This window comes from Centruroides vittatus, unplaced genomic scaffold, assembly GCF_030686945.1.
Source record: "Centruroides vittatus isolate TY-2023 unplaced genomic scaffold, ASM3068694v2 scaffold_769, whole genome shotgun sequence".
Classification (NCBI taxonomy): Eukaryota; Metazoa; Arthropoda; class Arachnida; order Scorpiones; family Buthidae; genus Centruroides; species Centruroides vittatus.
Window position 1 is genome coordinate 2,271,053 of NW_027122717.1, and position 15,362 is coordinate 2,286,414.

The 15,362-nt window shown below is 31.6% G+C and overlaps 1 protein-coding gene across 2 annotated transcripts in view; it reads left to right on the top strand.

The window, feature by feature from the left end:
- The first annotated feature begins 2,779 nt into the window (after nucleotides 1-2,779).
- Nucleotides 2,780-15,362, top strand: part of Duba (Deubiquitinating enzyme A) — a 51,709-nt gene continuing 39,126 nt past the window's right edge. Inside the window, exon 1 of one of the 2 annotated variants that reach the window (XM_067288164.1) lies at nucleotides 2,780-3,455. In XM_067288164.1, the coding sequence (XP_067144265.1) occupies nucleotides 2,934-3,455 (522 nt within the window). In that variant the 5' untranslated portion in view covers nucleotides 2,780-2,933. The remainder of the gene's footprint in view (nucleotides 3,456-15,362) is intronic. The other variant, XM_067288165.1, reaches the window with a different exon arrangement.

A 15,362-nucleotide genomic window follows, 5' to 3' on the forward strand; every position in this document is an offset into this window, starting at 1 on the left:
TTCACCTAAAGCTAATTTAGTTTTACGGCTTAATTTTATGCTTATAAGAATAAAATTGCACGGAAACAAATGAATTTTATTCAAAATGTTACTCAGAATTACAAAAGCTTAAATTTATGCTAATTAAAACTTTTTATGACTATTTTACTAAACGGCGTTCAGTAATATGATGATAATTTAAAATATGTTTTGATATAAACATAGATGACGTCATCGTTTTGTTACATTATTGTTTCTAACATCAAAGTTCGCGGCAATTTCCTCTGCAGCGATTTTGCTAAATTGTATGATTATAGGCCTACAGTAACGTATGAATGGACTATCTGTACCGTCCTTATTCCGAACAGTTTGTAGATAACTATCGTATCGGAATGTTTCAGCCGAGGCAGCTCTATCACACGGTGTGGTAGTCATCTACGATAAGGCCCTCTATTCCATCTATAAGGAGATATCCCGATGTAGTAAGCACAGAATTATAAGAAGTGAAAAAATTGTAGGGTTTTAAAAGAACCCTACAATTTCCTCACTCCTTAGAAATAAAAAAGACGCCATTGAGAGAAAATAGTGTCTCGGCCGAAACAACTTGAAAGATTAGAAATCTACAAAGCCTTCGGAAGAAGGACGGTAGTTAACTTCACGGAGACAGACTCTATTTCGTCAGACAGGAGAGTGTATAAAAAGTTATAAGTAAAGGTTTCTTCTTCCAATAGTGAGACTAGTAATATTCATCATGTCTTTCTTAATTATGCACAATTAACAGAGACGGCGATTAAAACAGTTCTGTTTATTTCGCCTATTTAACAATGCATTTTGAAGCCGTCAGCCCGAAGAGAGATTGGAAAATTACCAATCCCTCTTGGGCTGACGGCTTCAGTGTCTAAAGTTGTTGTCTACAACATAACGAATAAAAAGTTAGCTCATGTTAATATACTTTTCTTATCCAGAATGATGCATATAGTGCAAATTTGTGCACATCTTAATGGTGTAGTTTTTACATATCATTCTCTTGCGGGTACTAGCATATTTTCTTTGTCTATTTTGGATGGTTAAATGCAAGGCTTCTTCCATTTCCCACAATTATTAACTCCTCATTACCTCTTAGAAGGATTTTAACTTCAATATTGTGGTTCATAACACGACAAAAATCAAAATGTAGTTTTTCATTGTAAATATTTTCACAAGTAGAAACCAAAGTTTTCACAAACAAACTATAACTACGAGCAATTATTTATTGTGACACAATGCCGGGCTGCAATTTTTAATCATATTTTTAAATCGTTTAATTTAAAATATATGCTCTTCACCTCAAATTAGTAGTGGCTGGCCCCTGTACTGTACATCATACTTTTCCTTCAATAATAAAGTCGTGGCGGTCATCTATTAACTCGGTGGTTCCCAACCGGTGTTCCGCGGAACACTGGTGTTCCGTAAGCATCTCCCAAGTGTTCCGCAGATTTAGTCGCAAATCGGAAAGTGTACAATCGTATTCGAGCCGCCGAATATCAAAAAATTAAAATCATAAAATTTTCATAAACTTAAATATATATGTACGACTCGTACTTATGGAGTGTACTACTGTTTCGAATAAGATAAAGGCAATGATAAAAACTGAATGAAATATGTAAAAAACATCAGGCACAAGTTTTCCATTAAAGTTATTTAGGTATATTTTTTCCTGTCTTAGAATTGGCGTTAATAATATGAGTAGAGATTTTGAATTATAACTGCTCAATTTTAATAAAATAACTGATGACAAGCTTAGGTATTTCATATTAACTTAAGTAAGTGTTCCGCTAAAGAAATTTGTACACAAAAGTGTTCTGCATCCTAGAAAAGGTTTTTTTTTTTAACTCTTTCCGCCCTGTGGGCACTAAGAAGGCCTCTTTTAGAAAGCCCATTATGGGTTCGGCCAGGCCCACAATGGGGCGACCGGGTGGTGAGGGACGGGGCCCGACATATCCGAACGGACCAGCCCCCGAAAAATTCCTGGGGATTATTCGACCCGTTCGGATTCGATCCCGGGTCCCCCAGAGCGGTAGGCTGCCACCTTGACCGCTCGGCCATCCGGCCGTCTCCTAGAAAAGGTTGGGAACCACTGTATTAACTGAAGCCACCGACCTAAATTTCGTTTGTTAATCTTCAGTCCATCTTGAGATATTAAGCGAAATTGACGCCAACATACACACGGAATTTTTTGACTTTTTTAGATTTATGAGGTCTCAAAACGTAGAGATTTGCGAAGAACTCGGAGGCTCGAATTTGACACGACTCCAATATTTTCCCTTGTTGTGTATACAGTACATAACAGCCCGGAAAAGTGAAATTCTTAAAGATTTTCTCGTCCGAATTCGATCCCGAGTCTCCCTCAGACATAGGCTAAAGCCTGAACCGCCTCAGCCATATCCGGTTGTTTGGCACGAACGTTGACCACGCGACGGAATTAACAAAATTATCTGAAGCTAATACATTTTTATATGATTCAAAAATAACGTCTCGTATATTAATTTCCTTCATTACAATTCGTAATGATTTTTGTTAAATACTCGGATTTATAAATATGAGCATTTTTTCGATTCAAATCGAGAATTCGAAATGAATATATTTTCGCGATTGTTTTTATAAGCGTATCATCATATATTTATTGATTATTTTTACGTTAAATATCAAAATTTCTTCCGCTTTATATATTTTTAAGCAGAAAATAAAAAAAATCTCATTTGATATTTCGCTAAATAAAGCGAAATTAATTATAATTTAATTATGACGTAATCCGTGTCATGCGTAGTACTATTATCTTATTTAGTATCCGCCATCTTGAGTTTCAGAAGTGTCTATTTGGTCTCTACCGGTATGTGATGTGACGAGTTATATTTTAGTGTCATCGTACCACCGAAATAATCGGTAAACTCTACAGAGCGTCTATATCAATCACCATGACCATATTACCCAAGAAAAAGACGACACAGTCGAAAAATGAAGGTGAAAACACAGATCCCAATCATTCTTATCATGGCGACCGTCATGGACATCAACCTCATCCACCAGAAAGTCGCGAGAGGTTCAATTTCTCGCCTCAAACATGGCCACCGGCCACACCGAGAGACGAAAAGCGACCTTCACACGCAACATCAACAAATTTTGACGATTACGAGACGACAGACAGCGGACCCAGTCACTCAAAACGTCGTCATAGAGCTTCTCCTCACAGAAGTATTCGAAAAAATCATCCCCATGTCCATTCTAATCATGTTGTGCATAGAACGAATAATCAGACCAATTTTACAAATCCCAGCACTTCGCAGAGTGGACATAGTCCCTCTCAAGATAGGCCAAATAGTGCAATGCAAGTCAAAACAACTGAAGATGATGGTGTCAATGGAGGCCCTTCTGGGTATAATAGTGGTGACGAATATGATCGTCCAATTGAAATGTGGACAGAAGAAGAATTGGATGAGGTAAGAATGACATCACATTTCAAAATTGACATTGCATTTGTAAACAAACATATTAAGCACTCTCTTTATATATATATATATATATATATATATAATAACATTTGGTTGAAGTTACTTTTAATTACTTTGTGTACGTATATAAATAAGTTTTACCCATATTTTTTGCCTCGTAACGTGCACTATTTTGATCCGTAAGCCGAATGTTTTGTGTACTTTTTCTCCCAAAAATTTGATGCGTCTGATATGGTGGTCTATCTTCTGGGGAGAAAAATATAGTAAATTAAATTTTTCGCTTCAAGCTTCCGTATGTAAAAAATTTTATTTCCTAACTTGTACGTTATAAACGTTAAATGCCTGATTTATACCAATTAAAACAATTTATCTAAATTATTTGATTATGTTATTGAATTGGAATTTAGTTGGACTGTTTCCCAAATATTGTTACATAAATGGAAAGTTAATTTAAGGTAAGTAAGAGAGGGGGAAAAAAGAAAATAAACTATTTAATTGATGGATTTTGCTGATTAAAAATTCTGAATACTTCTATTTTGAAATTACATATTTTTTTCCTTTTGATAATTTGTAAATGAGAAATGGTTACTAAGGTAAATTATTTATAAACTGCTTGTTTTATCAGGTTGTAAGTGGAAAGTTTATTTAAAACTCATTCTGAGTAAAATCTATTAAATTAGAAAATGTTTTTGGCTTTTAACTGCCCAAAAATGACATTTTGATGACAAAAATTAATGCCAGTTTAATAGATTTTTATTTTCTCAAGGCAATTATCCATAAAATTGTCATGCACTTATGTTAAAAGGAAATAATAATAGTAATTTTGAAATTTTCATTTACTATTAATTTAAAAAAAAAAAACATTTATAAATTGAAACTTTTGGTTATTTCAAATGAAAACATAATTTGCTAAATCAGCTAATTAGACTTTTAATTAAAATTTCTAATTCTACATGAATTGAATTTATAATAAACAGAATGCTGTGTATTCATTTGAAGTTAGTGTTACATAATTAAACTCTACCTCCATTAGTAATCTAAATGCGCAATTTATGCAAATTTGATTTATATATTTTTACATTATTGCAATTTATGCTGAACAATACATGTACACATTAGTTTCTATATTTTTCATCTCATTTTTATTGACATAGTAAAACCAAAATTATGTTAATTTGCTTGAAAATGTATGTGTACAAATACATATATTTATAGAGAAAGCTTGATTAATGTAATTACGCCTGTTTTCCATGAAGTAAAGGTAATGAATGCATTTTTAACTTTCTAAATTTTCAGTTCATAATGTGTATAATTTGAATTTTTAATTAAGTGTATTTAATAAATTTAATCATTTTTATTTTGTAAAATTATTAATTGCTAACTTTTATATAGATTTGCTAAATTTGTAAAATATGTAATGATTTTTTTCTTTTTTTACATATTTGAAAATTTTTAACAGATTATTTAGTATGAATTATATAACACTATGGTTGCTATGATTCACATCTTAGGTTTGAAATTCAGCTGAAATATGTTTTTAATTATAGTGTTCCAATTTCTTGAGGACCCAACAGTGGTCAAATGGACAAAACCATTAAACAGTGTTGTTGGCAGTAGGTTCTGGCTTGACCACTGGGCTTACTGTGTGGAGTTTTCTGGGTTTTCTTTAGATGTCTAACATCTAAATAGGGACCAGTTTCTCAAGAAACTTTTCCAGAAGACAGCTTCCTTGGCAGATTGCCCATGAGTTGTGCTACTTTACCCCATTAATCCAGTTCAATCTAGTAAGATTTCTATAACTTAAAAATGAAATGTGATGCATATAATTGACTACAAAATCTAAATTTTTAAGTTAAGAACAATAAAATTTGATGATAATGTATTCATAAAAACTAAAATATTTTAACTATAAAATTTTTCAGGATATTTAATTGTTTTTATACATACAAATTACATTTTCAAGAACTAATTACAGTAAAGTCCCAGAAACTCTATTCTCAATAACTCAAAATTCCATAAAAAAATTTTTTGCTCAAAAAAAAAGTAATTAATTTTTAACTCAACTTATTTGATCCTAGTATTTAAGTAATAATTATTCTTTACTGGTGACACATGATAGTAGCATTAAACAAAGAATAGCCCTTTGTTGGATCTATGTGGAAAGGATTGATATACATACAAAGAGCCCAGGAGTAATAATCCCTTTGTGACAACAGATCCAACAGAGGTTTAATTTATATCAGCTTGACTCCAGTGATCATTATCCAAATGTTTGAAGGAACACAAGTATGATATTCAGCATGGGAAAACCACCACTGGCTTCTCCATCTATACTTCAGAGGCCAAAATTGTCCCATTATTTCAACAAGCCTCATGCTAAAAATGACTACACAAACATATCAGAGAGCTTGAAGCCCTTGAAATTTTCAAGGCATATAGGAGAGGCAATTGCATTAATAAAGATGAAAGGATAACCTCTAAAGTATGGCAAGCCTGCTTTGATAATGCCTTGTAAGGCAGTTATCCAATCACTTCACTTACTTTGCATGACAGAATCAGTTTAAATTTGTATTCTAACCAAATTAAATTTCCTGTTTCACAATTTGTTGAACATTCCATTTCATTCTGATGTTCTTTAAGAAGGCTTCAGGAACATCAGAACAAGGTTGAAAACATTCAAAAAGTAATACTTGGTTCCTGCTGGACTTCTTTCAGGTTTGTGGATCCTATAATTTTATATTGTGTTTACAACCACTGGCATTTAATTCTTATCTCACAGAGTAAGTTTTACTGTTCATAAAGAAAATTCAACAACAATAATTGTAAGTGATTATAAACATATTTGTCTTTTTTCAACAATGTTAAGTGATTACTTACTGTATCTCTTTGGCTATGGCTTAGACATGGCCATCATTCTGGTTGTAGCACCTATGTACTTGTATGATGTACAGTGGAACACCGGTTAACAAACTTAATCTATTCTGCGACTCCGTTTGTTAACTGAAGCAATTTTTTCCATAGAAATGAATGCAAATGCAATTTATCTGTTCTAGCCTCTGAAATTTTTGTGATTTTATTGGTAAAATACAGTAAGTTTTCTTTGTTGAAAACATAGTATCTATCATTACAGCAACAAACATGTAAACTTTATTTAATAAAATAGCAGTTTGTTGTAGTTTGTGGCAGAAGAGTGAAGATATATGGAGCTTAATGCTTAGAAGGGAAATCCCCCTCCAAAAAAATAACGGAGAATCTAGTTAATGTTAACTGTATATTTATATATGAGATGGGGTGAATAAATCACAAAATCTTATATTTTTTAAAGTTAAGTTTTGCAATAGAATAATTTGCATTGAGGGCAGGCAGATAGCTAAATGGTAAAGCAGCAGGTGTCAGCCTACTGCTCTGAGAGTCTTGGGAACAAATCTAGATGGATTGAAAAACTTCAGGAATTTTTTCACTGCTGGACTGTAAAATCTAGACAGCGTCAGTACTTCTCTTTCTATCTAGTCATCCTATTGTGGACCTGTCAAACTAAGAGTTGGCTTGATAAGAAAAAAAGGGAAGTGTCCTCTTAGGGTGAGACTATGTAGATGCGAGTGAGTGAATTTTCCAAGCCAGTGAGAATATTTGGCGAGAAGAGGCGAGATGCGATAAATATCAAAACCTATCAGATATGTGCAAGAACCAGAAATTTGCTCTCACCAGTGTTATTTCTTGCTTCTTGCTTGTGCATGGTTTTCCTTTGCAAAAACTAAATCACTCGCTCTAAATTCACATCTGCATAGTCACACCCTTAGTGCCACAGGGTGAAAAGAGTAAAAGGAAACCAACATTGAAGGCTTCTTACTCAGTACATGTCAGCTCCAGATTTATTTCTTTGGGTGAAGAAGGAAGTACCATATTTTGTGGCATATAAGATGCAACTTTTGTCCAAAAAACAGGCTCAAAAAATCAGCCTGCATCTTATAAGTGAAGTTACAAATACATATAATGAATTCCCAAAATAACCTTCAATAGGATACAAGAAAACTCTCCAGCACAGCTCTTGAATAAAAATATTATTGTTTAAGTAAACATATTACTATTATCATTTGCTATAGCTAAGCAGCTTTTGCTTCAATTCTTATTGAATATTTTAATGGTAAATTTTAATTGCAAATGACTTCTTTTTTCTGATAAATAAAAGTATGCATTCTAATTTTACTTTTTATCCACAATATAGTAAAAAAAAATTGACATTGAGTACCAAAGACACAGGATGGCTTAAATACAAAATATTTTTACCTTTCTACTTTTATCCACTTTTTCCTTAAATATTGTACTGAATTGTTGTCTTTTATTCTGCAAAATACCTATAGTATCTAAGACTAGAGAAAAAAAATGGTTGGATTGGTTTGGAATGACGTGCAACTATTAAACTTGTATTGATTCAAGGCTAACATTTGTTTAGGAGATGGTTTATTGTATTTTATGGCATATAGGATGCATGGCCATAAAAGACCTACCAATTCCCATTTCTGTACAGAACATTTAAGGAAAGAGTATTTAGTATATTTAAGCATTCTTGATCTTTGGCATTCTGTCCCAAAATTTTTTATTGTGTTCTGGATAAGAAAAAATAAAATTAAAATGAGCAATTTTGTTTATTGAGGAAAAAGAAATTTAAAAGAATCATTTACAATTAATATTTACTATAAAAATATTTTGACTTTATGCCAGAACAGTTTATCTATAGCAAAAAAAAAAAATACAGTTGAAACTTACTACAATATTTTGGGACCAGGAAAGTAGTATTGTTTTACTGGGGTTATTATTGTAGTGTGGTCTTGAAATTTAAAGAACTGAGATTATTAAGAAAATGAAAATTAGTTTGAAAAATTCTCTATCCACATCTCAGTAAACCAACAGAATGTTGTACTGTCAACATCATTGCAATTAGGTGTCTTCAGATGTTTCTGAGAAGGATCTAACAAGGAGAGGGTTAGACATTCTGATCTGCAGTTCAAATGAAACTTGGTAGCATGTAGCCCTAAACACAAAAGCTTGTTGTCCAAATAATAAAACCCACTTCTCAAGTGTTTTTGAAAGATGGACTTCTGAAAATTGAGTTTAGCTTATAAGCCTTTGGAAGTTTCATGTTTTCTTGGAACAGTGATAGCTGAGTGGTTAAGATGCTAAGCACTGGAGCTACATGATATAGGTTTGAACCTTCTAAATTTTTTTGTAACAAAAATATTTAATTATATTACTGTATCATTAGCATTATTATTACTGTTATTAGTTCTCACATTTAAAGCTTATAAAATGAGATTTAAAAATTGTAACGTCATTTACTGTTTAGTGATAAAAGAGGTTTCTTTTATGTCATTAAATGAAATTTTTATTTCTTCATGTTTATTTTCAGATATGGTGGTATTATTATATTTAAAGTGTAACAAACATAAGCAGGTGAGGAAATTGTCCATAATATCAACAATTAAAAAAAACCCTGAGACTGCTATTTCATATTGTGTTTTCATTCATGCCCAGTAATGTCTCACTCTTGTTTGCTTGTAGTTACATATTATGTCACAACATGTAAAATATTTGACATAATATGTAACCACAGGCAAAAATACCTGAAAATAAATATTAAGAAATAAAAATTTTATTCAACAACATAAAAGAGAAATCTGCAGAGACTTCTTTTTTGCTAAGCAGGAAATTATGTCATGAATTTTTAATCTCTTGTTTTATAAACTTTAAATGTGAGGAATATTAGTAGTAATAATGCTAATTATATGGTAAAATAATAAAATATTTTTGTTACACATAAAAAAAATTAGGAAGGTCCAAACCTTCAGCTCAGGTGCTTAGCATCTTAACCACTTGGCTATCACTGTTCCAAGGAAACATGAAATTTCCAAAGACTTATAAGCTAAATTCTCAATTTTCAGAGGTACATTTTTTGGAAACACTTGAGAAGTGGGTTCTATTATTTGGACAAGGAGCTGTATGCTTTTAAGGCTACATGTTTACCAAGTTTCATTTGAACTGGAGACTTGAATGTCTAATCCTTTCCTTTTACCCACTACATTGCACTTGATTTCCTTCTGTTTCTTTAAAGTAGTTGCTGGTGTTGACTGAGTGAAGTCATACTTTTTTGGCAACTTCTGTTTGTTTTGTTCCATATCAATGTCTTTGAAAGTTTTCCTACTTTTATTTCTGAACGTATCTGTTTCTGTGCTCTTGCCATATCTTCCCACTACATACTAGTACTGCTACCTTCTTGGCCACTAGCTGGAGCTGTTCTCTAATGGGAAAAGGAAATGCTTAGTGATTGGTTAGGCATTTGTATTTCCTCATAGTAGAATTAGTTAAGGTAGTCATGATGGTTACAATGTTGCCAATTAACTAGTTATGGGCAACCATTCTGGAATGTGGGGAAGGTCTGTACATAACATGATTAGCGAGTAGGTGCTTCTAGCTGTTCACCATGTGTTTCCTGCATTAATCAGCTGTGATGAAGCATTTGAGTCAGGCATGAATTGCATCAACACATCCCAATAGTTGTATTAGGGTTTTTACTAACATTGTAGCAGGTGATAAGTTAGAGTATTTGTATAGGACTTCATCCAGGACCACAGACATTCTATCATTGTACTGGGGTTTATTATTATAACAGGTATTTGTTTTAGAGAGGTTTGACAACACCAACAATAATAATAATAAATGTATAAATGTTCATAAAATACACTGTGTTTTACTTAACAATTTGTATTATTGATTAGAACATGACATTCTATAGTTACATACACAATATATAAATAATATTTTACATGAAGTGTAAAATGAATTTAAAAGAACATTAATATGCAATTTAAGCTAAAACTTAAACACAAAATATTTAAAACTAGTAAACAACTGATCAATATTATTAGTCAGATTCATATTTCAGTTCCAATAAAACAACTTATCCTAATTGTGAAAGTATATAAATAGAAAAACAGTGACTAGCAACAAAATATTAAATCTAGTAAATCTTTAAATTTAGACTATCTTTTATATCACATTCAAGCATAAAGCTTTGTTTCTTTAATGTTCCATAGATCAAATGTTTTTTGTTTTTAAAAAACCAAAGGATGATGATAGAAATCTAAGATTTTATGGGAGAGTAGCATAATCTCAAGTAAAAATTTAGAAGTTATTCATTATGGTCATAAGCCAATGTACTAGTATTTTATAGCTCATTTGATTCTGGATTTTTATTCTTTGCATCATTTTCATAATAAGAATTTAATAGATGTATGCTTAAAATATGGTGTAATTAAAACATGAGTTAGTGGTGTAATTTATTCATAGTATTGGATGAATCATCAACAGATGTATGGTGTACTATCTTTTGGGTGCTAATGGGAGTCTTTCATTAAAATAACCTATATAGTCTTACAGCTGTGACACACTAGGCAATTTCTCATCCTGGAGATCTCTGAGCAACAAGTTTTTGTTGATGTTTGGCAATGTCCGGACATATGAGGAGACAAGTTGTCGATCAACATATCTGGTAATCAAATTTTCACTATTGGCACGAAAGCATGTATCTTTGAGTATTTTGTGCTATTCTTTTAAAGAATGTTATACTGAAGATGACCATGCGTCTTGTTTTTAGGTAGCCTATCTGATTGTCTCCAAGCACAGCTTTGAGATGCTGAAATGTCTTGTTTTCAGAAAAATAACAACCCTCAGTAACAATTTCAAAAAAAGGTGCAAAATATCAAAATATCAGACAGTAGTGTCTAGTAGCACGGTGATGATGGCATGGCAATATGTCTCATATATACATAAGTCAGTCAGAAGCCTGGCAGCTCGCTTACTTCCTGAAAGATACTGTTTTTCTTGACGATTGATTATTGTTTCTTTTCAACTTGCATTATTGTAATCAATTTAAATTTCTTGTACGCGAACCCTTCATTTTAACAGTGTCTAAACACAAGGGCACTTTTAATGTCAACTTAAAAACTAAATACCCATTTATAAATCAAAGAAGTACTCTATCGGATGTCAGATGTGAAAAGTGTCTTACAGAATTTTGCATAGTCCATGGTGGTGCCTGCAATATTAACCAACATTTAAGATCAGAAAAACATAAAAGTTCTGATCTTGATGCTGCTTTGAGTTCTTCAATGCTTAATTTTTTTAAGAAAACAGATTCACCAACGTTGGAAGATCTGAAAGTTGCTGTGACAGAATGCACCTGGGCTTATATGGTGCAAGAGAACCAGTTTTCACTCAAATGATTGTGCTTCTAAATTAATTCAAACATGTTTTGAACAGAAATTTAGATGTGCTTGTATGAAAACAGAAGTTATTGTTGTAAATGTGTTAGTGCCAATAGAAATAGGTAAATTTAAAGATTGCTGCAGCAAATGCATTTGTGTTACTATATTAACTGATGCTTCAAACCACAACTCCAAGAAAATATTCCCTGTTTAAGTTTGCTTCTTTTTACCATACGAAGGCACACAAGTCAAACTTTTAGAATTTCAAGACCAACCAGGACGAAACATCAGACATTATCATCAATTATCTAATGAAAGTATTGACAGAAAATAATTTGACTTCAAAAATTGTGGCATTTTATGGAGATAATAATAACTGCAATTCTGGCAAATTGTAAAGATGAGGCATGGACAATGTTTATGCAAAACTAAATTTATCTTTTGGAAGAATGTTGATAGGAATTGGGTGTGGAGCTCACATAATTTACAACACATTTAAAATTGCTGCAGATTGTCTACTTGTAGACTGAATGCATTATTGTGAAAATATATTTACATTTATATATCTATAATGTTCAAGTGGAAACTCTAACAGAATTTTATTATGATATTGACACAGATATCATAAATTGCTAGGCTATAGTAAAACTAGGTGGCTTGCATTGTGCCTGCTATTGAGTGTTGAAACTGTATAAGCCATTAAAAAACTATTGAGTATTGATAAATGTCCAAATATATTGAGAACCTTTTTTGAAAACCCTAACTCTGAATTATCGCTTTTTTTACACATACATAGTCAGCAATGTTCCACTAAGCTGTGTTAAAGATTGAGGGTCAGATTATTTCTGTAATTGAAGTCACAAAGAAAATAAATCAATGTAAAGACAATTTGATCTTGAAACAAAGTACTCTGTATCTTCCCCACTCCATTTGTAATTTAATGGCAAAATTGCCATAAAAAGTGGCTGCAGTGGTGTTGATAAAGAATATATGAAAACTGTAGCTGCTGAGTTCTATAAAACAAGCAAGGAATGCTTGGAACAGTTGACTTTGTTCTTTGAAGAATTAGAAATATTTGAATGGGCAAATTTAACCAAAATATGTATGTGGGAAGAAATTCAAAGTGTAATGGATGCATTGATTGAAAAGGGATTTATTAAATGTAACTAAGGTACAGAAGTATTTGATGAGTAGGCTATTCACTTATTTTTAATTACATTACACTGCAAAAATTAACAGAATGGAACACTGGGAACGTTTCAACCGAAAGTCGGGTGGAATTGTTCAAACACTTTAACACCAATAATTTGAATTATATAAACTTTTATGTAATTATTGAATATATTTTGTGTCTGCCTGACATTAATGCACTCATAAAAAGGGTCTTTTCTGTTATGAATAATATATGGACAAGCGAAAAAAAAACAGTTGCAAGTTGCAGTTCTTAAACAATGTCAATTACCAAACTAATTTTAAGAAATCGTGCCAAGAATTTCATTCTTACTTGAAATCAACACCAAATATACTCAAGCAGATTTGTTTTTCAGAAAAATATAAGATCACATAAGTTATATATTTTATACATAAATTAAATATGAATTTTCTTGAATACACATACTATTACCTAAAAATTAGTAGCTGTTCCATTTTGAGAAAAAGATAAATGGTCACATTAGTTATACTGTACTTACAATTGAATTAATGAAATTAAATATCCTGTCCTATCAACAGTAAACCAGTGACTATTGTCCATTTTTATTTTTGTGTTGTAAACAAGAGTTGTACTGACATTATAAATCTACATGCACTCATTGGTTAAAGTGAGCAACAGGAGACTTTTTCTCTCTCAAAAGTTAAAATGATTTGACTTCCCGACAACTGGTGACATGTCTCCTACAAAAATTGTCTTGTGTGTCACGGCTTTTAATTGCCCTTTATTTGGAGCAGTCAGATATTTTAAATGATTCCTGGAAGTAATTGACTGGACCAAGATAAATATATAGATGAAAAATTACCAGTCAGTTTTAATCTGGTTTTCGTGTGTGTAAGTCCATCTTTCCATTATTGAGTAACAACGGTACTCCAGTTGAGATGTAGAATTGTAACTATAGACTCACCTAACAAGTTGATTCTAAACAGGAAGATTAGACAATATAAAACCACAAGTAACAAAGAACCTGAACTTGACTCATAGATTCTATTTCAGTTCAAGGACTGATTCTCTATAGGGAATACATCTTCCTCAAATCATACAAGCAAGAAATGTAGAAAAACTGCACACACAAATTTATATAGATACAAAACTTAAATTGTAATTTTGTATATATTTCCCTTATGTAAGCTATTGATTAGATAGAAATAGATGAAAGTATAAACTTTTTTTATGTACAGTACATTTATAAATTTTTCATTTAACTTTATTAAAAATGGAACCAGTTTGATACTTTTCCCTTAGATTTAAAAATTAAAAGAAGAGAATCATTGCAATTAACATTTGGCAAAATACATTTATTCTAATCTAAATTCTGCTTTTGTTTGCAGACTGTGCAGTTTAGAATAAGTCTTGAACTTTATTTTCAAAGTAATAAAATTCAGCACCATCACATAAAGATACAGATTTAAATTTGTATTACATCAATACTATTTTTTATTTGGATTAAAGCTGAGAATGGCTGCATAGCAGTTGAAAACATTTGTTAATGTGCCTTTCCATGTAGTTGCCTTAATAAGCATTCTACTAGCATCTTTTCTTTTTGGGTAAAAATAAATTTTAAGAGCTTGAAAAAATCAAGTAAGGGATCTTATAATTCATGAAAATGGATGGGAACTAGTGGAAAGAGTTGAATAAGATGATAACAAAACAAGTAATACTGTTAAATGTTATATTCTGATATCTCATTTTATGTTAATGATGAACTTATAAGATGATAAAGAGACAAAATAGATTTTGAAAACAAGAAGTAGGAAAGAAAGAAATAATAGAGATTTAGGAGTTACTCTGGGACTTATTTCTTTTGCATTTTTTTACTCCAGACACAATTAGATAAGTTTGTATTATGTATGGAAAGAAACAACTACTACGTGTTTGAAGTTTGAAATTGTTCATAAGGATTTAATAGCAAGGTTGCGGCCAACATTTTCAGTGCAAAAACATGTACGTTGAACATTCAGTGCTGCCATTCTGTAAGCCTAGAAGTTTGACAATGGCATTTGGAACATCGAGCATGATTCCACTGACATTCCAAATGCCATTGTCAAACTTCTAGGCTCACAGGAAGGTGGTGCTGAATGTCTGACGTACATGTTTTCATGTTGAAAACGTCAGCTGCAACCTCGCTAATAAGAAAAAAAAACTTGGCAATAATATTATGTTAAAAACGCTACATAATGAGATTCAATAGACCCATTTAAATAGTTCATTATAAAGTAATTTCATTAAAACATTTTAAGGGGATTTATGTTTTAAAGTTTTAATAAAAAAATAAAAAATTTAAATATAAAAATATAAACTGCAATATTGAAAATTCAGACACTCAGGAAACTTTCAAAAGCACAAAAAACATGATTTAATTATGAATATTTTGGTCATTTTTAAACACCATCCTCAGGTAGAATACAAAAATTGAACTTAGCA